The 25983-nt window shown below is 39.8% G+C and overlaps 1 protein-coding gene across 5 annotated transcripts in view; it reads right to left on the bottom strand.

Annotated features, from left to right (window-relative positions):
- OSBPL8 (oxysterol binding protein like 8) overlaps positions 1-25983 on the bottom strand; it is a 230757-nt gene that overhangs the window by 87290 nt on the left and 117484 nt on the right. For all 5 annotated transcript variants that reach the window (XR_001942119.1, XM_018572747.1, XM_018572757.1 and 2 more), the window contains one exon: positions 9613-9750. Coding sequence is in view for 4 of the 5 variants with exons in the window: in XM_018572747.1 (XP_018428249.1) it covers positions 9613-9750 (138 nt within the window). In the remaining variant the exon portion in view is untranslated. The remainder of the gene's footprint in view (positions 1-9612; positions 9751-25983) is intronic.

Below are 25983 nucleotides of genomic sequence, written 5' to 3'. Positions count from 1 at the left end.
TTCTTAGTGTAACAATTGCAAAATTACATAAATGAAATACCTTTAACAAAAGGTTTTCATTTTCCCACTGGGGAGATTCACCCTCTCCATCTGCCCTAGTTGGCACAAACAGAAGTGAGGGAAAATGCAGAATTTTAGAGCTGTTGCCATAACATGAATGGAGGGGAAATCTTTCAATACAGGAACCATCTCCAGGGAAAACTGTTAAAGCGGGGCGTTCCCCTCACTTTAGAGAGATTTCCTCTCACTTACTGCTGTGTCCGTGGGACAGGAAGTGAAGTTAAACCTCCCCAACTGGATAAAGACATGCAAGAGATGCATCTTAATAAATAAGAGCATGTGCAACTCCATTGTGTTATGTAAACTCTTGTGTTAGAACTCTGTTAAAGGTATTCATTAGGAGATACTTCATATATTAAGCCTTGTGTAGCCTGCAAACATTGCAATAACTAAATGATACTATATATGTCCTCATAAGAGCAGCATTCCACAAATTGGCCTTCTTCTACGACCCTACCCCTGTATTTATAGGTACAGACACACAGAAAAGCCAACAAACCTGTATGGTGAGTGGAAAATTCTAGCCCTATGTGAAGGCTATTTTAAATGATCAGACAGCTGCAGGAAAGGGATGAGGATACAGCATTTTACATATATTAATATATCTGGTAAACTAACACAAGAAAGAACAAATACTATATGGTCAAAATAAAATAATCTAACCTTTACATTTCTGTTATTGCTAATCGCAAACACGACATAATTACATTTTGATAGGTATAAAAGTATGTGCAATTACTCCTCATCAACTAAAGATAAAGCAGAATGGCAGACAGAACCTTTTTTTATGTTAGACAGTAGGGAAAGCTCTGTGTGGTTTGCAGTTACACACAAATCCAGGTGTGAATAAGGCCATATAGTATCCGTAATCAAAACACACTAAACTGCAATAGATAGATAAGAAATAACCCCATGGGAAAAATAGGATTTCTGCTTGAAATGCATGCATTTTGCTGTATGAAAAAGGACAAGTGTGAATAGGCCCCCAAAATGTATTGCAGATTTCTATTACTGTCTGTGGCTCCTGTCTGCTAGGTGTCTCATTACTTCATGTCCTGGTGAATATACAGGGGGGCATTTTATATAACAAATTAGGGGCAGCTTTGTAATCTGTACGCAACTTGCATGATGGACTAAACACAATAGGCATATCAGTGTCTTCTTAGCACATCTTAACCCTGCAACAGATGTAAAGGTTAAATTAAAGGTTCCCATCCCCTGTACGATTCTCGTACGAGAATTGCGGGAAATCCCGCGATCGTACGATAATCGTAGAGTGTATGGAAGGCGTGCGACCATTTCTACTGTACGGTCGCACGTCTTCCATCGAACAAGCAGGCTTGAAAACCCGCCGAGAATCGTACGATTCTCGACGGGTTAGTGGCCTGCTTGTTCGACAACTGCCGAACGGGCCGGTGTGCGCACGCACACACTGCCCGTTTGCAGTGATCGGAAGCCCGCCCCTCACTGCAGTCATCGGAAGCCCGCCCCTAAGCCCAAGTACGATCTGCCTGTCCAAGATGGGCAGATCGTACGAGCTTTTAATAAGCTTACGAGGTCGTAATGTGTATGGGCACCTTAACCTGAAAAGATGTGCTTGCATTTGCGGCAGAAGAAAGAAAATTGGCAGACGGTCACTATTTGGTTTTACAGTTAAGTAGAACTAAATCTGTTGTGTTATAAAATAAACCCTAAAGATTCATGCTAAGATTTTACACGCAAATTGCATCATAATTAACATGCAACTGCTTTAATAAATGCCCCCCATTGTCTTCGGGACAAAAAGTCAAGGGAACAGGAACTTGTAACAGGAACCTAAAAAGCAACAGAACAGTAGTTTTAGATGAGTACTGTAAAGCTGGCTTTACATCAGTAAAATTTTGCTCGAATAACTTTTGACTGTAGTGATGAAAACAATGGAAGGAGAAGGGTGGCACGAACAAACAAAATTCTAACAGTGAATGTGGTTTTCGTTCTAGAAACTCCATTCATTCCAGAGTCGAATGGTAAAAATCAAACGAAATTTCAAACAATATTCTACAAGTCTTCGATGGCATTATTGAATGTTCTGAGGAGATAATTTTTGTATGGAAGTTCATTCTAAAATCTACCAGTATATGGCCAGCATTAGACAACGTTTTTTAGTGCTGTATCCCTATTGGAGATTTCTACTTACCTGCCCTATACAACTTAGACAGCAGTAAAACCTGACCAAGGTTATGACCCTTCCCCACTCTATACAAAACAAACAGCAAAAGGTGTGGTTGAAGTTACACCTTAAAAAGAAAAGAAAACTTAAATAGTAAAATGATGCCAAAGTAATTGGTTCACAAACATTTTGTTACCCTTTACACCAAACTAACACAAGATGAAAATAAAGCTTATTTACACTGAATGTGTAATGTACCTTTCATACTTTTTTTTTTTAATGAGAATAAAACCGCCTGCCACCTCATTAAATGATCCTGTTAGGGTAGCAAAAAATCCTAAGAGGAGTTTCCCTGCATAAGTTCTATTATACTCACCTCTACAATAGCACGTGTCTCTATACCTCCCCTGAAGCATCCATCAAGTCAATACCAGGAGTGCCAAATACTGAGTGCCAAAGCAGTGAAGTAGGGGGTCAGTGGATGGAACCATAGTGTGCAGCAGAGGACAAAGACATTGGACACTCCCTGAAGTGACTGACACAGGCTGCAGTGCTGGAATGAAGCGAAGAGGGGGACAAATGTTCCACCAAAACAAGATGCGTGACAGAGCTCTTCCCTTGCATGGGATCTTTTTTCTGTATTTTTTTGCAACTCTTGAAGGGTCACATTAAACATGTAAAAAAGGCAGAGGTTACCTTCCTGATGTCAGTTAAAAGGTCGACATACCATTTTTAGCCGAGAGTAGGAAATATAACTGTGGTCGAAAGAAAGTGGACGATAGGAGAGCACGAGCGGAAGCTATCACATAAGATTTGAAATGAAGACAGACATGAGCTAAAAATTATCAATGGTGGTGATCACCACATTGTATAGTGAGCAAAAAATGAGAAACAATCCTCCACTCCATATAGCCCTGTGGTCCCACCGCCTCTGCTTCGGAGGTGGGAGATAAATAGATCCCCACTCCTCAAAAGTGGATCCATACTTGTCTCAGAACTTCTCAGTAGATTCTTGCCTCATATTTCTTGAGGAAGCGCATCAGCGAAACGTATCAGAAGTCAACATGCATCTGCCACAGTGGAGAAAGACCACAAAAAGAATGCATCTCACAAAGATGGACTGTATTATATCTAAATTAATTAAGAATCATGGATGTCAACAATTACCCTATATATAGGTTATGTGGCAGTGGGAAGCAGAATTAAGGGAATCTGTGTTAGCAAATATTGTTTTTAAAGTTGCTTATGGATTTTAACAAAATGTGGTAATAAATTTATAATTTTGGAATGAACGTTGAGTCGGACGCCTCATAAAACCCCACAGATACTAAGATATATGGCGATTGAATAACGAGAAGGGGTGAGGTCTTGGACCACCTGGAGAAATTAGCTCCGTGGAGTGATGGTATAAGGCAATGAGTATAGAGAATGCAAAGACTGAGATCACATGGGTACACACTTTATTTCACCAATGTAGCACATCAGAAGTAGAAGAGACTCGCAGTACAATTGTTGGACTTTCTAAAAGATTTAATAATATTAGTTGTATTTGCTCCGAGAGGAGATCACGCACACGTTCATAATCACAGTTCTTCTCCAGCAGCCCCAGGAATACAAATCAACATTTCATTTTGTTCACAGTTCACATCACACTGAGATTGTTTATACTATTTCCAAGAATTTACATCAGAATTGAATTACAAACTATTTCCGGCCAGCTTCATGTTGGGTGAACGTTATTCATAAAACACAAAAAACGTTAATACAGTTATAGCATGTACAATTCTTTTGAATCTAACGTTAGAAAAAAACAAAAAGGCACTCTATGCTAAAAAAAATGTATGTGTTAAAAGTTATAAATGACAAGCCAGCATCTATAATTAAATTATATAATTAGTAGATCTAAACTCATTAAAAGGTCAGCTTCAAACCCAATTAGGAAAAATAACCCACTGCAGATATCAAAAATACAAATTGATTATGTAAATCTTCTCTGTCAGGTCCTGTGTACAGCAGAATGCAGAAATGTGAGAAAATCCATCTGCTAGAGAGTGGAAACACAACTACTGTAAAGAAGTCTGTCCACTGGTGTCTCTTACGTAACAGAACTAGCTGACAATCAACCAACTGTTACACCTACAACATGGCTAACTACAACAGGGCAAGACATGGAGGCAGTCTTAGACCTGCTCAGTTTTTTTGCTCTTCCCCTTTGAAAAACACATAAACTGGGGACCTATACCACCAAAGACATGTCCAAAAAAATCAAATGAAGGGAAATGACTAGTCATCAGTATTCCTTTTAAGCTCTCAGCAACTGATACTTTTCCCAGGACCATCCTAGCATGTTTTGCTCCATGCTGTGTCTCAGTCAATTTTATTTCAATTCAATCATCCAATTATTACGTTGAAATAAGTAAGCGCCTTATACTTGACGGGATAAATTCACACATTTTATTGTGCGAAGATTTTAAACTCTTTTAGTAAGACAGCCTCATATTGTCTATTTTATGGTGCCATCTGTGCAAATACTGACATGAATCTGTAATTATCATGCGATCCCCACTGAATCAAACTAGATGTAATTTTTATGAATGACCATAGAAAACCTCAACAAATGTTACCTGCAATTACCAGGCGGTTTCTTAAAACCTAGGAGATGAAAAGCTCATCCATCGGTTAGTGGTGAGGTTGGAAAGTCCCAGTTGTCGGGACCAAGATCTTTGAGTTAAATTGTTTAAAGGACAAATAACCCCTCAGCAATTGCTGTCCGGCAGGTATCAGCTGTCTGTTGCTACCCTAAGTTGTAGAGTGGTCATCAACCAACCAGCCCAATGATTTATTCCCTAGACTTCCTCTACTACTTCCTAATATTCGTCTACAACTTATACAGGACCTAGCGTTACAAATAACAGATAGTAATAAGCCTTGTGCCTGTTTGAACATGGTTTAAATTTTAGGTACAGTCTAGCTTCCAGTGAAAATATACACATAAAAAGAAACAAATTACATGTTCAGGGTTCCTGTTTTTAGTTTAGGCATTACTGCAATGGCCCATACCATTTCTGTAAAAGTCCTTGTGGAGGTGCTCTGTGAACTTTATTACTTGCACCAGCTTGCGGTATTACCAGCTCAATTGCGACTCTAAAGAAGCCAATACAGTTCTTAAGTCAAGGAAGATGCAGGTCAACTTAATGACATCACCTTAGGCATTCCCAAAGCTTGTTTACCCTACCTAGGGCCATGTACTTCCTACCACATAACTCTACATACGCCTGCACAGATTCAGCAGCACTAGTTCTGGTTTCCATTATTAGTTGACTGGCCTACTCTGCTGTCAAATTGGTAGCTACACCTACATCAACGAGATGTGCTCTAAAAGTCATAATCACCAAATTTGCTCATAAAGTCACCTTCATCTCACCCTTTCCACAAAACTCTTCAACAACTTACGCAATACTGTAGTACTAAATAGGTGTTTGGAAAAAATGTAATTGCCTGGAATGTTTACGGCCAGTGTTGACACAATCTCAACATTTAACAGGAGTTTTTTGTTGTTGCTTATTTTCATTTAGGCAGTGAGCGGTCTGCAAATGTTGGCAGTATTATTTACATTTAAAAGGTTACAACAGTCAGGTAGTAGTTTAAAAAGAGTTTAGAATTCTGAGCAGACAATGATATGAAGGTCTGTTTTGTCTGTGCATTTTTCCTTACGCAAGTCAGCTAACACTGGATTTTCCCTTTCAAAAAGCAGATGAAATACATTTTAATCTTCTAAATGAACAGACCATGAAGAAGTAGAGACCAAAGCATAGCCCGTCACATCAACACCTACTGCTCAGATAATACGTACAAACTCTAAAAATACATTTTGTTTCTATAATTACATGCCAAAAAAAAAAAGAAAGAACATTTTGTGCAAACCAAGCAATGGACAAAGAAAAATGAATCACTGGAAAATGTACCTAGTTAAAAGGAGTAAAATAAAATATGCAAAAGCACAAAAAAATAAACTAAATCTACCCTAAGACATATGGCATATGTTTGACCAGTATTTTAAAGGACACAGTCTGTGAACAGTAAACAGCAACAATTTTCTGGAAATACAAATGGTCAATAATCAACACCTTCAGGTGTTATGCAGAGTACATATGCATTACAACTTAAAATACAATTCTGGAGAATAAAAAAATACATAAATCAGTGAGCTACTTAAGTCATCCAGAAAACACAACAACTGCTGAGTTCAGAAAGCTTCATAGGAGGGTCAGTAGGAGTGCACTTCCTCTCCTCTTATTTTCTACCATTCCAAAGCAGGTTTGAATCTGATTGTCAACTGTGAGCAACATCTTAGCACTGGAACTTCTACGTGAAAGGCAGTAAGAAAGATAATCTATTATTTCACCAGCAGTAGTATTCCAGGATTACCAGAATATAGACAAAAGAGTCAGGGTGTGACGCAGTACAGAATGGTGTGGATGGAAAAAATAATCTTGAAAGTAGGCTGTGCTCCCTGAATAGCTATCAAAGCTGACATGAAAGGAATGTCCTATAAAAAGTTATCACACAGAGCCTACAAAATATACAGTACAGATTGATTTTTAAAGGGAATAAAAAAATATTAAAAACTGAGACAACACTTCAGAATAGTCATATCAAACAGACTGGACATAAGCCAGGGAAGGGAAAAGAGATGAATGTTGACAAGCCTAGTCTGGGAAAATGTCCCAGGATAACCGTTTATAGGTAGCTTAAAGCATACCAGTCATTAACCTATTCCCTAACTTTGTAACTTTTAGAGAATGGACTGAGTAGGGTACGAGGGTCTAGCATGACAGCAGGTCAAAGATACAAATAGCGGATTCCAAATGGGGTGCAGAAATGGGCCTAAAATTACAAATGCATAGAACACATATATCACACAAGGTCAATATCAAAAATATGTTTTGCATGTCAAAGCATAATACTATGAAGATATTTAATCTATTCAACATGACATGTTCTTCCAGTGAAGCTTTACTTTTACTTGCCCTGGATTTATTCATTTTCTTTATGTACACAATGATTGTGTGATGTTTCACAAAGAACAAGAAACCATTCGCAGCAGTCCCAATCACATGCACGTTGTCTACACCAGTTTTAGTGTCATTGTTATAACACCTGTATTTCCTCACTAGGAAACTTAAAAATATCTACCAACTTTAAATCTTTATTTAAGTAGTTGCAAAATAAATTAGCTACTCGTGACAACTTTGTGTCTGTACAGAGAAGTTATAGCAGAATTACTAAGAAAAATCTGCATCCAAACCAAGTTCATAAAAACTCTAATGCAGGATCTATAATGAATGATGTCTCCCAGCATTTCCTGTGAGCTACTGTTGTGGGGAAGGTGGTGCTGTGGGGGGTGAATTTTATCAGCACACTACGCTGGTCAAAATAATCTCCATTCTACAGATCTGTAGCACCACGTAAGATGGAAATGGCATAAAACCAATAGTCATAGAAAATGGTCATCACTCAAAATCCACGAGTGAGTAGTGTTAAATATGCACTTAAAATTTACACCTGTATTGAAAATTGAGGCAATGTCATGAAGGCTCGTCATGCAATCAGTTTGAGTCTCCAAGCTATGGTGGCACCAGAAGCCAATTTTCTGTGTTGCCAGCACCACACACCAATAACAAGATGGTAGACCTAGCAACCAGCCTTAGAAAAAAAAAAAATCAAAGTACAGGCAGTCCCCGGGTTACGGACGTCCGACTTACGGACAATCCGTACTTACGAACGGGGTCCACAGTTCTCCTAAATGTACCAGCAGCCACCGGTACATTTTAGGAGGCTACCGCTGCATACCGCCGATGCCCCACGTACCTCCACTGATGTGCCGGCTTCCTCTTCAGCCGTTCCCTCGGCTTCCCCGGTCCGGACGATCCTCCGGTCTCCTGGTCCGGCCGCAGCTCCTCTGCCCCGCCCCCCTGCCTACTCTATTGCACCTGCCCACTGTCTGCTGTCAATCAGCATGGGGGGACCTGATAGAGAACTTTCTGCTTCAGGCCCCTCCTCTGCTGATTGACAGCAGGCAGATGCAATAGCCAGCCTGCTATTGGCTATTGCAATTTGAAATATCCAATAGCAGGCTGGCTATGGCTCCCGGCATTAAAATACAAAAAAAAAAATGTAAAAAATTAAATTAAAAAGACAAAAAAATGTCAAAAAAGTTAAGAAAAAGTTAAATAAATAAAAATTAAAAATGCAAAACAAATACAAAATAAAGTTTATCAAATACAATTTAGAAAAAAACTTTTTTTTCTGTGTCATTTTAAATAAAACATTTTTTATTCAGGAACAGACAGCAAAAGAACCATGACCCTTCCCCTATGCTATCCAAAAGGAAAGAAAACATTTTGGCTGGAGTTACACTTAAAAAATGTACCTGTTCAGACTTGCATACAAATTCAACTTAAGTACAAACCTAAAGTCCCTAACTTGTATGTAACCCGGGGACTGCCTGTATTCCACTTGGGGCAAAGGGGGTGCAATAGAAAAAGCATAGCCTTGAATAATCACTTCTTGACTCATTAAATTAAACTTCCCATCACACTCAACCTTTTCATTGGTTTGGAAAGAGTAAAGAATAGGACTTCTGCCAGGTTTCTATTGCTATTTGCGTTCGAGTTGGTAAGATTTCCCTTTACTTACTGTTCCATAGATATAGGAAGTGAGAGGAAATCTTGCCAAAGTTAGGAGAAACCCCGCCTTTGACAGTTGTCACCTAAGCAGGTCTCCCCAATGGTAAATTTTACTTCAACTCTTGTTGCTGTGACAACTGTAAAATTTTAGATTGGAACTTGTCTTGAGTGATACACACACAGCATGGACCAGATGGTAATAAAAACTGCCAGATGCTACTCTCACCTTTTTCCATTTGGTTCAAAACTCCACTTTAACAAGGAAGAGGAAAGATAGGGCAGTGCATCTTCTAAACTGTACATGATTTACACATCAATTCTTTGTAGACAAAATAAAAGTTTCTGTTTTTTTAGGCATGCAGCTCAAATCAATTTTACATTTAAAAAGTGCCTTTGCAGTTTATTGTAATTCCAGGGGCATTTATAAAAGAACTCTAATTATGCTTCAAAGAACTCTGGTACCATGCTCCACCACACTTCTTGGCATCACTACAAATTACATCTGCTATATCCTGTACCAGTAACATTAAAGCATCTAAAAATACAACACATCATCTCAAAGTAAACCCAGTACAAGGTCACACGTGGCAAAGAGCAGCAAACTCTAAGCCTGGCAGTGCCGAAAAATGTGCAGAATGCAGACAGAGAAAATAATAATTTAAGGACACAAGAATTTGCAAGAGTTTCCACTGAATTTCAAATATAATGTCTTACCATGACTTTGAATGATTCCTGGGCTCAGCGTAGCCTGGACTAAGTCTTTGGTAGGAGAAAGGTATGCGTCTTTACCCTGCCGTTGGCTCATCTTTGCCGGTGGGATCACTGGAGAATCATCGTTGATTGTTAGAACAGCTGTAACACAATAAAAACATTACAAAGATTATTCACTTTTGCAGGAACAAAGGATGTATTTTTAAATACTTCACAGCGAGTCTGATTACAAAATCTGGACTGTATAGAATGCCTGACATTAAACCTAAAAGGAGTGCATAACATAATAAATGTAAGTTTATTTGCAATCCATCTTGATTGGTGATTGAAGCCTGTCAGATATTTCAAAACTGTTAAAAGCTAAAGAGAGACCGTCACTTTGCCCATTCAGAGCTGTGAAAAGCTCACCCCCTGTCCCACTGATAATCACCTCTCCAATGCCTCCCTTCATCACAGTAAGCACCAAAATACCAAGTGCTGGCAGGTACCGGAGCCTAAAGGGAGCGGTGACATTACCCTCTTTGACAATGTTCAAGCCTACCAATTGGCTGCTAGACCTAAGCATTGTCACATGGGAGAAGTTCATACACTCCCCTTACACGGAAGCAGTGAATATTTTGCACAAACTGAAGTAGAGGAAGTACCAGCAGGGGATAACTGGAAAGATGAGTGTCACAAACACTGAATGGGGAACATGGGGAATGGAGAAAAGTGACCCTGTCTCTCTTTAAAATGTATTTCCACTGTTGCAGCTAAATTGGGATAACATCTACTATACATTTGTTGCATGTTCTCATTACAAAAACAAAAAAAACAATTCATACTTGCTCTTTACATGCTCTTTTCTTTAAACTACAAAACTGAATTTTACCTCTGCTATGTAATGTTAGGGAAGGTGTTGGCGAGTTAGAGAGGACCTTATCTACAAAACAACAACAAACACATCTTTAGAAATGTTTAGTAATGACCATCTAAAAACACATACTTCTAGATAATTGCAGGCTTTGTATTCTTTACAATCCCTTTTTCTCTTTTATTCCCCAGTCTTCTCACATTGGCCATGTTTACTAAGGGCAGATCACTAGATCTCTTTTGACTTCCTGGAACTTTGGCACGTCTGACTAGGACATGTGACCATACACATCATCTCAGGGGAGGAAAATGCCTTTCCCTGAGATCTAAAGATGAGATTTCCCAGGAATGCTCTGCTGATGTAACCTTCCCAGGATACAACGATTTGGCACATTACATAATTTGTGCCAAAATGGACCAGGAAGTAGAAGAACTCCATTTGCAAGTAAATGAAAAAACATGTTTATTTGACTAATGTATGTAATATTATTTTAAATCAGCATGCAGAATTCTGTATTGTATGGTAAATTTCAACTGAAGCAAAAAGTTTTTTCTTTTTAAGTTTTGGATAGAGTAGAGAGGGATTAGAAAACCTGTCAGGATTGTATTGCTGTCTGTGTTCCCGTTATGTAGGTTTACCCTCTCTTTTTGTCCTGGTGACATATCACTCAAAATTTTCATGGGAATGCTGCTGACCACCAGGGACCACCCTTATTATGCAGGGATTTCCTCTCACTTCTTGTTGTAGCCAACAGACAGGAAGTGAAAGGAAATCTCCCCAAAGTGACACAGATGACAAAAAAACTTGACAGGGGTTATAACCCTCCCATACACTATCCAAAACAAAAACAAAAAAGTTGACTGCAGTCCTACTTCAATGAGGTAAAGTCTGTCCCCAAATTGTCCCCTTCTGCTTTCAGTTTGAACTTGCAGTCTGCCCAAAGGCCTGCTCCAAAGAAACTACTATTAAAAAGATGAGAAACATATTTTTTAAAATTATTTTTAGGAGTCATATGGGAACATAAACATATAGTAATGTTTTCTCAAATTTGACTGCAAAAGTGGAAATACACTTTAAAGCCCTGCTTAAGAACAGTGATGTGCAGGGGCATGGTGGAAACCTAGTGCACTTGTCTTTGCCCAAGCTCACGCAAAACGGTGACCGACACACCCACCTCCCAGCCCAATCAGCTGCAGTAGGGACATTCCTTACACCACAGATACACATCAAAGGGAAAGTCCACCTTGCATCAATGCTTAAGAACAGACATCAGAAATATCCCGCTATTGCCTCCACCGAGTTACTCCTAGGAACCAGTTTTACTTTATTACTAGTTTAACCCCTTCGTGGCTGACTTTTGGGGGGTTTTAAGTAATTTTCAGGCTTAAAATGTGGAATATAACATTGGTACAAAAAAATTAAAAAAAAGGCCTCAGTCATGAAGGGGTTAAAAGTCTTTTGCTGTCTATAATAATTGCAGGCATTTTAAAAGTATATGCTCTTAGTTTAGAATGCTTTACATGTTCACTTTTAAATACAAAAGTTTAGAAAAATCTACACTACTATTACAAAGATATACAGAACACTAGAAGTGCATAACCCAAAGTCTTGTGCTGAAATGTGCTCAATGTGGGGTATCAAAGAGGATGTTGCTAATAGATGAATAATGAGATTTGTTGTAAAGGATTGCCATATATGCTGCCAGCTTCTATAGAATTTATCAGATTTAAATAGAAATCCATGCTGAATTGATGTGTTCCATTTGTTTAGGGGGATTATATGCAATTTTGCATAACCCCTTTTATGTAAATCTATGTAATTATCTGGATACTATGGTCTAGCACCTTTTATCTAAAGAAAAAATATGAAAGTGCTTAAGCATATCATTCTTTTGTATTGTGTGTTGGCGTAGTTTCCCGGAAAAGCTTATAAATAACGAATACTGTTAGGAGCATTGCTAATCTAGATGTGCACAATTTATATAATCCTATAACAGGACGCATGCATAAATAAAGTGCATAAGCAGTGTCATGGCACATTAAAAGTAAGCTGAACCTGTGAGACAATGTGGAAAAGCTTTGGTTATATTTTTAAACAAGACACCTTGTATTGACCTGTGTTACAAAATAAAGAATTAAAGAGTGTTTAAAAGAGAACTATGAGGTGAGTGCTTTTCACTCACCTCATAGTTCTAGCCGACCTGTGACAATGAAACCTCTCTGCCGTGACAGGGGCTGGATTCCCCCCTCCCCGCTCGGCCAGCGCTGACTGGCGGATCGGACGGAGGAGGGGGCGGGTACAGCTGGCTCTGCTTCTAGATAGGCAGAGCCAGCTGTCACCCACGCAGCTGGGCGGATCCAGACATAATTGTCGGGATCCGCTTCAGCTGCGGCGTCTAAGTATACCGCGAACAGTAGCTTGCAGTATACTGTGGCGTCTCAGTATACTGCGAGCTGTAGCTCACGGTATACTGAGCTTAGGGTGACAGGAGGACGATAGTTTGTGTCCTCCCGTTACCCTATGGGGAAAAGCCTTAACCCCATAGTTCTCCTTTAAAGGCCAACCACTTTTTTGTTTTTGTTTTTGATAGAGTAGGGAATGGTTAAGATGCCCGTTCTGTATCTCCTGTCCCAGAGACACAAATGAAAGTAAAAGGAAAATCCCATAAGGGCTCATTCACACCAGCCACTGTGCCACATAGCGCAGCAGCTGGTGTGTGGTGCTCGGAACATCGCACGGCCCTTAAACCTGCCCAAAATACATAAATTAACCAACTGTAAAAAAGAAACAAAAACATAAATAAATAAATCCAACAGATCTAACATTTTTTTTAAAAAGTGAGACTTTGGAAGGGTGTGAGGGTAGAAGTGGTTAAGGTTATGTCATTGTTTCTATGCAAGGAAATCCTTTGCACACCTGGTGCTCATAGCTGGTAATGAAACTGAGCCAAACTGGCAGACACAAGCCTATTTTTAGGCTGGTTCAGGAGTTTTATCCCTGGAGCATTATCTGTGCAGCACTTGTGTACAAGTTATGATATTATACAAGAACTGTAAAAATGCAGCGTCATTAAGAGAGCACGTGCAGAATTACTTATGTTAAAGGACCAATGGCAACATGTATTTATGTACACTGTTCAAAGGTCATCTGAAGACGTTTTCTATACTTGAATTTATTGCCAATATGAACGGTGACAATAAGTTAAAGTGCGCACAAAATACAGCATAGTGAAGATATAGCTAACTTCTACAACAAATGGAGTAACATTTATGTGATAATTATATAATTAGTAATTGTAAATATTCGATCCATACAGCACATGTTCAATATGTATATACAATCATCATTTACATAATAAATAAACATCTGACTTCCAATATGGTGTCAATAAAATGAAAATCACTCGATTCACTCAATTCCCACACCACCCCCACAAAATCCCACCTCATCAAAATTTTGCAGAAAAAAGTTGCACGTCTTTTGTCTAAGGAGCACGCTAGAAAACCAGCCGAAAATCTTATGATTTTCGGCTGGTTTGAACGGTGCTCGGGAGACAAATGCCGAACGGGCCTGTGCGCGCACGCGCACACTGCCCGTTGCAGTAAAGCGTATGGCCTTTAAGCTGGCCATACACTTTACAACCATCGCACGACATTACTTTACAACCATCGCAAGACTAATTTTAAAAACGTACGATCTGCCCATCTTGGACAGGCAGATCGTACTTGCGATAATAGCAAGCCCGCCCGCCTGAGGGGCAGGCTTCCGATGACCGCAATGCTGAACGGGCAGTGTGTGGATGCGATGATTAAGTGCTCATTCTGTCTAGTGGACTCCAAGCAGATTTCCTTACTTGATCCCCAGTTATCCCAGCTTCCTCCAGGCTGCTAGACTGGTCTCCCCTGTGCTCCGATGGTCCGCTGAGGTCATCCCGCCTTATGCAAGTCCATTAACCTGCATCACATGTGACAATGCCAATTGACAGTCCATATACAGAGCAGAGGGGGAGAGAGAGTGAGCACTAAAAGCCACAGGTCTGAGGATCAGGTGAGTAAAACGGATTTATTTTAGCCTTTAGATAAAACAGGGGTAGAACTGCAAGGGTAAGTTTTTGACTTTCTTTATCATAGGTATTTATATAGCGGCGATAATTTACACACAGTGCTTTTACATAGCGTACATTCACATCAGTCCCTGCCCTCAAGAAAATTACAATCTAAGGTCCCAATCTCACATGCATACATACGAGGGCCAATTTAGACAGGAGCCAATTAACCTTCCAGCATGTCTTTGGAGTGTGGGAGAAAACCGGAGTACCCATAAGAAACCCACGCACCACACAAGCACAGGGAGAACATGCAAACTCCTTGCAGATAGTGACCTGGCCGGGATTCAAACCGGGGACCCCCAGTGCTGCAAGGCAGAAGCGCTAATCACTACGACACTGTGCTGCTCATCTATATAAAAAGTGTGGGGAATGTATGCAGAAAAGGATCCCATAATAATCAGAGGAATTGTATGAATCTCTTCCACCCACATATTTTAAGGCTTACTTCTCACCTTTGCAATTCACCTTTCATGCATTTTTTCTAAGTGTGTTTTCATGTGTTTATAGACATTTTTATCCTACCATAAAGTCCCGCTGCCACTCTTCATAAACACAGAAAGTGAGAGTGAAAGAGGTGCAAGCAACTAAAAAAAATAAAGGTTTGACTCAATTTGTTGTGAAGAAAAAAATGACTATCGAGACATCATGTCAGATAAAGTTCACTGTCTTAACGGCTGAATTTCCTCAGAATTGTTTATTCAGCACTCCCATTTTTGAAGGATCACAATAGTAAAAGTATACTGAATCTTATAGGTTCATGTTTCTAAATGTAAAACGGTCCCTTTTATTCTTGCACTAAGGTAAGGCAAATTAAGAGACAGTAAATGGTTGAGAACCGTTAACAAATTCAATATTTTCCTCCTGACAATTTATTAAGCATGGCGGCCATTCCGACTCAATTTTCTATGTACAGTGCCTTGCAAAAGTATGTATTCCCCCTTGGTGTTTTTCCTGTCTTATTGCATTACAGAATGGAACTAAAATAGATTTTTTTTCATTCCAACCACTTTGTAGATGCAAAAATAATCTTGTGTGCATAAGTATTCAGCCTCTTTACTATGAAACTCATAAATAAGATTTGGGCCAACCAATGAACCATTACCATAATTAGTTGATAAAGGTCCACCTGTGTGCAATCAAATGTCACCTGATCTGAAAGGCCCCTGACTCTACAAAACCACTAAGGGTGCCCATACACCTGACTATTATCGTACGAGCAGGCCACAAACCCGCAGAGAATCGTACGGTTCTGGGCGGGTTTTCGAGCCTGTCGCCCCTCAGCGGGGCGGGCTTGCGATGTTCGCAAGTACGATCTGCCTGTCCAAGATGGGCAGATCGTACGTTTTTTTAATTACCTTGCAACCATCGCAAGACAAAAGTTTGGCCATGATTGTAAGGTGTATGGCCAGCTTAAGAAAGTGACATGAAGACCAAGTGGCTCTCCAAACAGGTCAGGGACAAAGCTATGGAGAGTTATAGATCAGGGTTGGGTTATGAAAAAAAATCCCAAACCTTGAACATTCCATGGAACATCAATAGAACCATTATAGCAAAATAGGAAGATATGGCACCACTACAAACCTGATAAGAGAAGATAGCCCGCCTAAAGCAGGCAAGAAGGACAATAAATCAGAGCCGCAACAAAAACCTCAAAGATAACACTGAAGGAGCTGCAAAGATCCACAGTGGAGTTGGGACTATCTGTCCATAGAACCACTTTAAGCCATACACTCTACAGTGGGGCAAAAGTCTTGCAGCTCTAATTGCAGTAAATCCATTTTAATTCCAGGTTTCCTCTATAGCTGGTGGTATTCTGCATTGCGCTGTATATTGTACTATTGCTGGGATTTGTAGTCCTCTATAGCCGGTGCCATTCTGCATTGATTGCTGTATAATTTTACACTTCCAATTTCACTATATTGCACACCACACTTTTTTTTTCTTTTTTACTTCCACCGCTCCAAGCTTGCTCCTTTCAATACAAACTAGTAGTCCATCACTGGAGCCATTTTTTAAAATGTATTTGATTGTTTATCTGATTAACCGATTAAATCGAACTTAATAATCGGCTAACTAATCGATTTTGAAAATAATCGTTAGCTGCAGCTCTAGTTGTAATGCAATAATACAGAAAAAAACACCCAAAAAGAAAAAACGTTCACAATGCCTAATACCTAATAAACGTAAAGAAAAAAACCTTTGCTTGGCCCCAAAGTTTCATGTATTTTCTATAGAAAGGTTAATCTTACCTGCCTAGTATAGCACACGTTTGAGAGATGAGCAGTATTTCAACACTTGCCTGTTCTGTTTTGTAGCTCAGCATTCATTTCCAGTGTTGTCCAAAAAACCTTTTATAGTCTCCTGGCCTCAGCAAAAAATGCTCCCTGTTCTCTGACTTCAAGTCCATGAAAACAACAGACACATCAAGATGTCCCTTAACTCATATGACTTCCTTAACAAAACTTCCCTGTGATTATATACAGCTGAAAATATAGCCAATTCTTACTTCCTAAAACATAGCTGCACAAAATGTACAAATGTTGCAAGTTTTTTTTTGGCTTCATCCTAATGAAATGAATAATCAACAGATGACCAAACCAGATTCACAACATGCCTTTCAACACCTGTACCAGCATAGATTTACGACAGATGATTTGTAAACACAAAATTATAATTCTACTACTCCGCTTAAAACAAATAAAATGATAACAGTTTTGGGTCAATTATATTTTAACATTAGTATGTTTAAGCCAAATAAATGAATAATGAATACAATGTTGCCGCCATCACACACATTTCTCAATATCTGCTTTCTAAGGAGAAATCGAAGCAGAAAATACTCTTCTGGGGGGGTCTTCATTCTAACAATAGCTTTGTGTGAACAAAGCAAGCAAAGGAAATGAGTGCTCCTCTGACTCATTCAGTTGTATATAGAAATTCCATCTTCAGCTATTGAGCTCTGTAACCAACAGCAAAACAGTTAAAATTAGCCAGGTAAACATGTAAAAAAAGCTGCCAAGAGCTATATCTTTTTGTTTAAAGGAAAATATAAACACCCTGCTGATTTCCTGTCCATTACTCCCAGAGTAACATTACAACTTCTGTACCTGTATCAGTAAATCGGCGGTCTACTCCAAAGTGATATTTATCCTATATACAGGCAGTCCCTGGGTTACAAACAAGATAGGTTCTGTAGGTTTGTATGCGAGTTGGAACAGGTACATTTTTTTAAAGTTTCCAGCCCCCACAAAAAAATTGCTTTTAGGTTTGGATAGCATAGGGAAGGGTTACCCTCCTGTAATGTCTGTTTTGCTGTATGTGCCCGTTTAGAAGATTTTATATCTCACTTTCTGTCCCTGTGACAATTGGATTTTGAAAAGTTTGGGTTGTCGTGGAAACAAGGATTGGTGATAAAGATCCGTGGGACACTTTTTTTTACCATGGTAACTCTTACAGGAGTGAATTTTCCTTCCTATGGGGTAGATTTCCTCTCACTTCCTGTTGTCTCAAGGACAGGAAGGGGATTAAATATATCTAATGAGGATACAGACAGCAGTAAAAACCTCACAGTGTCTAACAAGAGCCAACTTCCTGTAATGTACGTACAGTACTACGAACAGACCCAAAAAGGTGGGCACTTCTCATTGGCACAAGCGTGGTAGTATAACAACTACTGAAATGCTGCGCTGTACACTTTGGTTGCAGCTGGGAACCCCCGCTGTACAGTAATAGCCTCTGTTTGTAAATAGAAGTCGTATGCAAGTCGGATGTATGTAACTTGGGGACCGCCTGTACTCAACTGATATCAAGTTGCGATACCTACCAGAAATAATAAATGACCCACCATCTTTCTGCCCTGTATATAGCTTCTGAAATCATCACCCACCTTTGTAGACCTTGACTGTCCCACCTTGACTGCCTTTAGGCGTTCCCTAAAGACTCATCTCTTCAGGGAAGCCTATCCCACCTCAACCCAACCACTGAACCTTCACATTCTCACATAATTCATTCCCACAGCTACCTCATGTATCATTTCCCCCTCCTCTTTTAGATTGTAAGCCCTCAGGGGCAGGGCCCTCCTTACCATCTTGTCTTGAATTGTATTGTATTGTAACTGTAATGTCTTCCTTATATTGTAAAGTGCTGCGCAAACTGTTGGCGCTATATAAATACTATGTAATAATAATAATAGACAAAAGAGCCTGACACTGCTGGATGATTAGCTAAACATGAATTTTAATCAAATAATCACCATTTAAAGCACACAATCAGTCTGATATAAAAGACAAATAACAAATGCAAGCAGTTTAAGTACCTAATTCTGACATAGTATCAGCCTCCTGCAGTCACTTTACAACAGAGGTTAGAGTGGGGTAGGAAGAAACAGCACAAGGAGCAAATCTGCTGAACTGTGTTGCTGTGCAAAGAGCATGCTGACAGTAGGAGAGAGATACAGAGTACAGTGAAAGATAAGCTCACCAGACAGCTGCTACTTCTTTTACTGCCTAGCTACAGGCAGGGGGAGGGACAAGATCTGTAACTGAACTGCAGAATAGAAAATTTAGATCACCTCACCTGCCAGACAGGACTGTATGTTGTAGTAAAGCGGTGTAAATCTCAGAACTGGATGGACAGAAATACATATCTATGACATGTAAAACAGCTTCCTTATATACATTATATATTTTATCTGTGTATTTAGTTGTTTGCCTGAAGTTCAGCTTCAACTCAGGTATAGGCAAGTGCTATGACCTAATGACGTTCTACTACTGCAAAATGCTCAAAATCTAGCCTGCCGAACGAAGGCTATACAAACGCTACTGGGGTTGCCATGGTAGCCCAACTAAAAATAGAACTGCTAAACTATAAAAAAACAACATTTTATTGTACAATAAAAAAGCAATGCCCTTCATGATATGTGAACGGCCTACTTTGAAGCGCACTGAAGGTAGAAAAATCTTATGGTAGTCTGTTTCCAGTCCTTCAATGATCTTTGAAATAAATGACAGGCCACCTGTCAGGCTGAGTTGGTTACATGGCTTATTCTCTATGTGTTTTGCTAAGAGTTGCTTCATCAGGAGAAATTATGATTATACTTAACACAATGATGCCATAAACAAACATCCACCGTAGCCTAGGATGGGGAGAGAACCATAGGAAGGACAATACCTGGGCCATCAATAGGAAGAGGGACCTCTTGTGGGGGCCCCGAAGGTCTCCATCAGAGGGGGGATGTATGTATAGCGCACCACACTGCCATGTGGGGACCTGAATAGAGTGTGCACTCCACATAAAGTTAACAAAAAAAAATAAAAAAATTGCAATTCAAAGAACACTGCTGGAGCTGCCACAACATACTGGCCCACTAATACGGAGCATCTGTGAACACGCCCTAAGGAATCAATTTTGAGGCTGCATCAGAAAATTCTATAGCCACATTAAATGAGACTGTAATCTAAAACCCGATAAGTCGGGTCAGGCAATGAACTGAAACATAATTTCTTATTGTCCTTGGTTGTGTAAACCATTCTTCATTAAATATATGGCAATGTAAAACGCATATGTTATGTGCTAAATAAGCTGGTCTCTTTATGATGAACAAGTCACCTTTCAGGAGACCCAACACGTCACTGCTTTGCTTCATGGTCTTGTTTTCTTACAATCTCTCACATGTTTAAAATCATCTGCTGCCCTCTGCTGGAAAAAAGAAACACATCCACACGTAATGAAAATGAAGCTGCTTTGTGTAGATAGGTCTATGTGGTCAATGTATAGGATAACTGTAGTTCTTAGGGTTTAAAGGCTATGTTCCCGCTCACATCTCAAAAGCCAGATAATGCATCACTGTCCCTGGTGTACTCACATTCGCAGGGTCCCAACAGGACAGGCTGATCATTCAGATTTTTGGCTGAAAATTGGTGCATGTGCAGGACTAAGCAAATTCCAGCTTCTGAAATGGTAAGGCACTTTATGCTTTAAAGCAATTCATAATTAAACGTAAACAACCCTATCAATCCGAGTATGTAAAGTTTGTACTTGCATGTACATAGAGACAGCAATATACAGCATTCTAACTACTGTTTGTTGCTTAGTAAAGCCGACACTGGTTTCTGCTTTAGACTAGTCATACCACTATTCCAACCCTTTTTGATGCTTGTTGAGGACTGTTTGGAGGAACATTTGAAGGCAAAAAGCAAGCAGATCTGGAAAGGATTATTTTCACTGACACTGACATTTGTGCTGCCTGAAGCTGGCCATATACTGGTAGATTTTCATACAAACATTCATAAGAAAACACTCTTCAGAACATTCAATCATGTTTTTTATTCAAAAATCATTTTGACCCTATTAACTATTAGAAAATCTAACGAAAATACAAATGTATTTCAAAGTCATGAGAGCAACAGGGAGGGTCTCGGGTCTCTGGCCTCAGTGGGACTAAAGACATCAGAGGTCTCCTCACTGGACAGTCTTAGGAAGACATCGGTCTATCTATGGGCAGTTTAGCTTATTACAGTAACCTATTACCAACAGATTCCATTATATCACAATTCTGATAGTGACTGTTGATGGTAGTATGCTGTAATCTGTTTGACTGTTCTTGCAATTGAAAGCTGGTTGAAACTTCCAGAAATTTGTCATGTCTATGGGCAGCATTGCTTGAGCTGGATATACACTGATAGAATTGGGATGTGCATGGGCTTGGTGTCAGTGGCGTGACCATCTCCTGGTCCAATCAGCTGCAGCCAGGGCAATCACCCTGCAGCTACACATAAAGCGGAGGGAATGCCCCAACTTGTAGGACATGAAGATATCCACTAGAGGGAGAACCTACACATCTATTTATTAAAAAGGCATTACAGGACATTACAGCAAGGAAGGACAAATGGTAACATGAACTAAAATGTGTAAATACTCAAAGTTTTAGATTGTAAGCCCTCTGGGGCAGGCCCTCCTTACCATCTTGTCTTGAATTGTATTGTGATTGTAATATCTTCCTTATATTTTAAAGTGCTGCACAAACTGTTGGCACTATACAAATCCGGTATAATATCAATACACTACATCTTTAGATAAAGATATTACTGTCTAAAATACATATATTTTATTCTGCCTTAAAGAATGGTTCTCAACAGTTTTGTGATATTAAAGGCGAACTATGAGGCGAGTGATGCCCACTCATCCTCATAGTTAGAGTCAACCTGTGACAAAGAAGCTGTTACAGGTCAGCTGTATCAATCGGGAAGTGAGCATAAACATGCAGCTGACCCGCTCACTTCCCGACCGTCTTCCTGCAGTGAACGGTGACTGTCACCGCTGCCCGTAGTGATTGCCCCCCTCCCCTCTCCGAACCTCCAGCGCTGAGTGGAGGAAATGATGGGAGAGGGGGCGGGTTACAGCTGGCTCTGCCTCTAGATCAAGGGTGGCAAACTCAAATTCATCGGGGGCCGCATCAGCAGTATGGTTACCCTCAAAGGGCCGGTTGTATGGGGGCGCATACGTGTAAAAAATACGATTGCGCCCATTACGCCGCACATGTTACATATCGCCGCGAACGTCGCAGTGAGAGCAATAAGTCTAGGGCCATCAATCACCGATAACACTAAACTGATGAGCGGTAAAAGCTTTTAAAGTGTCGCCTATGGCCAATTTTGGGTATGGTAGTTTTCTGCAATTTCGCGGGTGCACGCAATTTTAAAGCTTGACATGTTTGGTGTCTATTTACCCGACGTGACCCGATCTTTTATATTTTACCAAAAACTGGGTAATAAATGTTTCCTAACAATGTTAAAAAAAACTTTTTTTTTCAACATTTTCTGTAATTTTTCCTAATTATAGTAAAAAATAAAAACCCCAGCGGTGATTAAATACCATCAAAAGAAAGCTCTATCTGTCCCCAAAAAATGGTATAAAATGTATTTCAGTACAGCGTTGCATGACGGAATAAACGTCAGTCAAAGTACCGCAGCGCTGAATACTGAAAAATGGCCTGGCTATGAAGGGGGTCTAAACACCTGGTCTTGAAGTGGTTAAGAAACACTCCATTTAAATAATAAAATACAAAACAGACATTAAGCAGTACACTGCATTTATAAAAAAAAAAGAATTTACTTACAGAACAAAGTTCTGAGCTCCTGCTCCTCATCCCCGCTCCTCATAGCAAGGCAAGGACAGCCTCCCACGTGCCTTTCCGGCAGAATCCGCCTGTGGCTTGCCAGGCTGCCAGTACATTGTCCAGTTTTAAAGATGGCCGCCGCGCTGTCGCGGCGGCCATCTTAATGAGTCATTCATAGAGTGCCAGTGACACTGTCACTGCTGTGCTGCCTGGCTGAGCTGACAGATAAACTGTCAAGTGCCCGCATGGAGGGGCGCCGCGCCCGCGGGCGATTATTAAAGAGTTTTTTTTTTGTACAGCCCGCACACCCCTAAGGCCGGCCCTGGCTGTGCGGGCCACTTTACAAGGTCCGGCGGGCCGGATTCGGCCTGCGGGCCTTGTGTTTGCCACCCCTGCTCTAGTCAGACCCAGCTGGATCTCGACAATATTGTTGGGATCCGTCCCGGCTGCGGTGCTCTTAGTATTGCCCGCAACATACTGAGCTTTGGTCACGGGAGGAGGTTAGTATATGTCATCCCCGTGACCCTAAAGAGAACTATGGGGGGAAAAAACTTGCCCCATAGATCTCTTTTGAGTACTTCAGCGACAAAAAGCAAAGAACCAAGCTCAGTTTTAAGGGGAACTACTCCCCTGTGGCTTGCAAATGGTACAAATATAGATAGTAATTACAAACATTACATTTCAACTGTTTTATAGGTTCTGACCTTTATTTATAATGACTAGGTTGTATTAATAATAATAAAAACTTGAACTATAAGCAATATTTCTTAACATGTTTTTTATCTGTGATCATTATGACACATGTACTTCCCATGAATATTTCTAGTCTAAAACAATGACTGATGCTGCAGCACACGAAAAGTTTTTTTTATAGTACTCCGGTACAGGTAACTGGGACATTCTAAATATACCTATTATGCAGACAAAAGATGCAGCAAAAGGCATTCAATGCAACAAACATCCCTGCTCCAAAAGCCAAGGAAAAACAGATGTTTAAAAAGTATAATAGAATATATATACATATGATTTTTTCCCATTAAAGAATGCAATTTAGTGCTTCGGAAGTTTCAGTACGGAGAGATTGCTGGATTTGGTTCAACTGAGAGGAGAATCTATGGAACAAAAAAAGCCATTTTTTTTAGAATAACTAAAAATTATGTTTTTTAAAGCACTGATAAATACTTCACCAAGGTGCCATTACAATTATTGAAAATATACACAAGACATAACTAAAGTTGCAAAAAAATTTGCCATTACTGCTTGAAATGACTAACACAGGACCAAAGGCCCATTTTTAGCTGTCATTTCTTCTGTGTCTAAATGCTAAACTCTGTTAGCTCGTGCCTTATTAATCATGTTTAATTTGATTGTTATGGCTAAACCCATTATTCTGTTCAAAAAATGCAAGTAAATTGTCCTCGGGTTGCAAGGTACTAACATTCCAAAAGCACATTTTCTGGTTCACAAATGTACAGCACAAAACAACATTCCCAAGAAATATGCCATTCTATTGTCATATAAAAAATGGTTACTGTATGCATCAGATTGCTAAGAAACAGAAGATTTCATATAAAAGGTTTCCACAACTAGATCTAACAAGGATAAAAAAAAAAAAAAAAAGTACTAGTCGAATGGCAAGATGTTTAACTTCACAAGAGGTTATGTATAGGGATATACCAATATCTGTACATATACTGCGGCTTTTCACGAGTACTCATACTACGTGCAGCTTAGTTAAGTGCTTATCGGCACTTTAAATTTTCACAGTCAGCTGGCGTAAGGTCCCGCACTTGCTGGGGACCTCACAGCACCCTTGTGGGGACCTCGCAATGGCTGTTTACAGCCCCAGGCACCCTTCTCCTTCCCACCGCCAGCAGCTTGGAGACCCCGCACAGCTCTGGAGAGACGCCGCACAGCCTCCTGAGACCCCGCACAGCCCTGGTGAGCAACACAGTATCTAGCTTCATATTATTCTGCATTGCTGTACAATGTATTGCTGGGATTTGTAGTCCTCTATAGCTGGTGGTATTCTGCAATGCTGTATAATATATTGCTGGGATTTGTAGTCCCTTTACAGCTTGGAGTCAGTGGCAGAACTACCAAGGGCGCAGAGGCTGCAGCTGCGACCGGGCCTTGGCGCTCCCCCACTGTCTAATATCAGAAGTCTTTATTGTTTAGAAAAACTGTCACATGACACACACACAAAAAAAAAGTTTCTAAGTACTTGAGGAAAAGTATCAGCACTCTTACTCGGTCTTGAAAAAATGGTATCAATGTTTCCCTAGTTATGTATGCCACTATCTGCTCTTTAAAAGGACACTAAACTCATTAGAGTTAAATCTTAAAAATAAATTTCAGTACCTTATTTATACAAAAAATGCGTCTTATTTGGGTATCAAACTTTTGTTCCCCCATGGTCCCTGTGTGTGTGTTGTAAAGTAGCCATCACTCCAAGCTCTCTCCTGTGACTTTAATCTCAATATAAATTAATAAACTAAACATGATATTGTAGTCTATCAGGGGAGCGATCTTGGGGTGGTGGCTACTTTATAACACACACACACAGGGACCATGGGGAACAAAAGTAGCCACCCTCCAGAAGGATGGACAGTGTCAGCACCAATTCAGAGATGATTTGAGAATCTACAGCTAAATTTTTATAGTTAAGGTAGGTAAATGCATTTTAGGATTTAACTCCCGAGCTTATTGTCACTCTAAGTCCATGGGCAGCTGAGGGTCTGTAAACCATCTATTTCTCAAAGAATACAAGCCAAATATCATCATATGCTAGATTAAAAAAAAAAAGTCAGGTAAGCTCGACTTCGAGGCAGAGTTTCCAGAATAAGTCACATCTAAAACTGGCAAAAAAATACATTTTAAATACGCAAAAGAATATGGACATTGGTTGATACATGACTGAAAAAGGGTATTATGGATAAAGGAGCAGAATTCTGAATGAAGTGGTGACACAGCAAGTCATTTTTATAGCAGTCAGACATAGCGCAAAAACTGGGTTAGGTACTGGAGCAAGGAAGGGAAAACCAGCAAATTATATAATAGCGCTTAACCCTGGAACGCACAACTCAATATGTAAGCAGCTTGCAGGGTCAAGGGCACTGATAATGGGATACTTCATTTTTTTTCTTGCTTAAACACACTGCGTTTTCTATATGCCCCCTTTTATTTTTTTTATACATATTTGCTTTAGGCAAAACACTCTATAAAAAGGTCATGTCTGAAAAAAGTGCACCTGCCAAAAAATTCTAAAATATCTCAGCAGTGTCTAAAACTCATGAC

This window comes from Nanorana parkeri, unplaced genomic scaffold, assembly GCF_000935625.1.
Source record: "Nanorana parkeri isolate BGI_ZX_2015 unplaced genomic scaffold, ASM93562v1 scaffold45, whole genome shotgun sequence".
Taxonomy (NCBI): domain Eukaryota; kingdom Metazoa; phylum Chordata; class Amphibia; order Anura; family Dicroglossidae; genus Nanorana; species Nanorana parkeri.
This window is presented reverse-complemented; position numbering and strand designations above follow the sequence as displayed.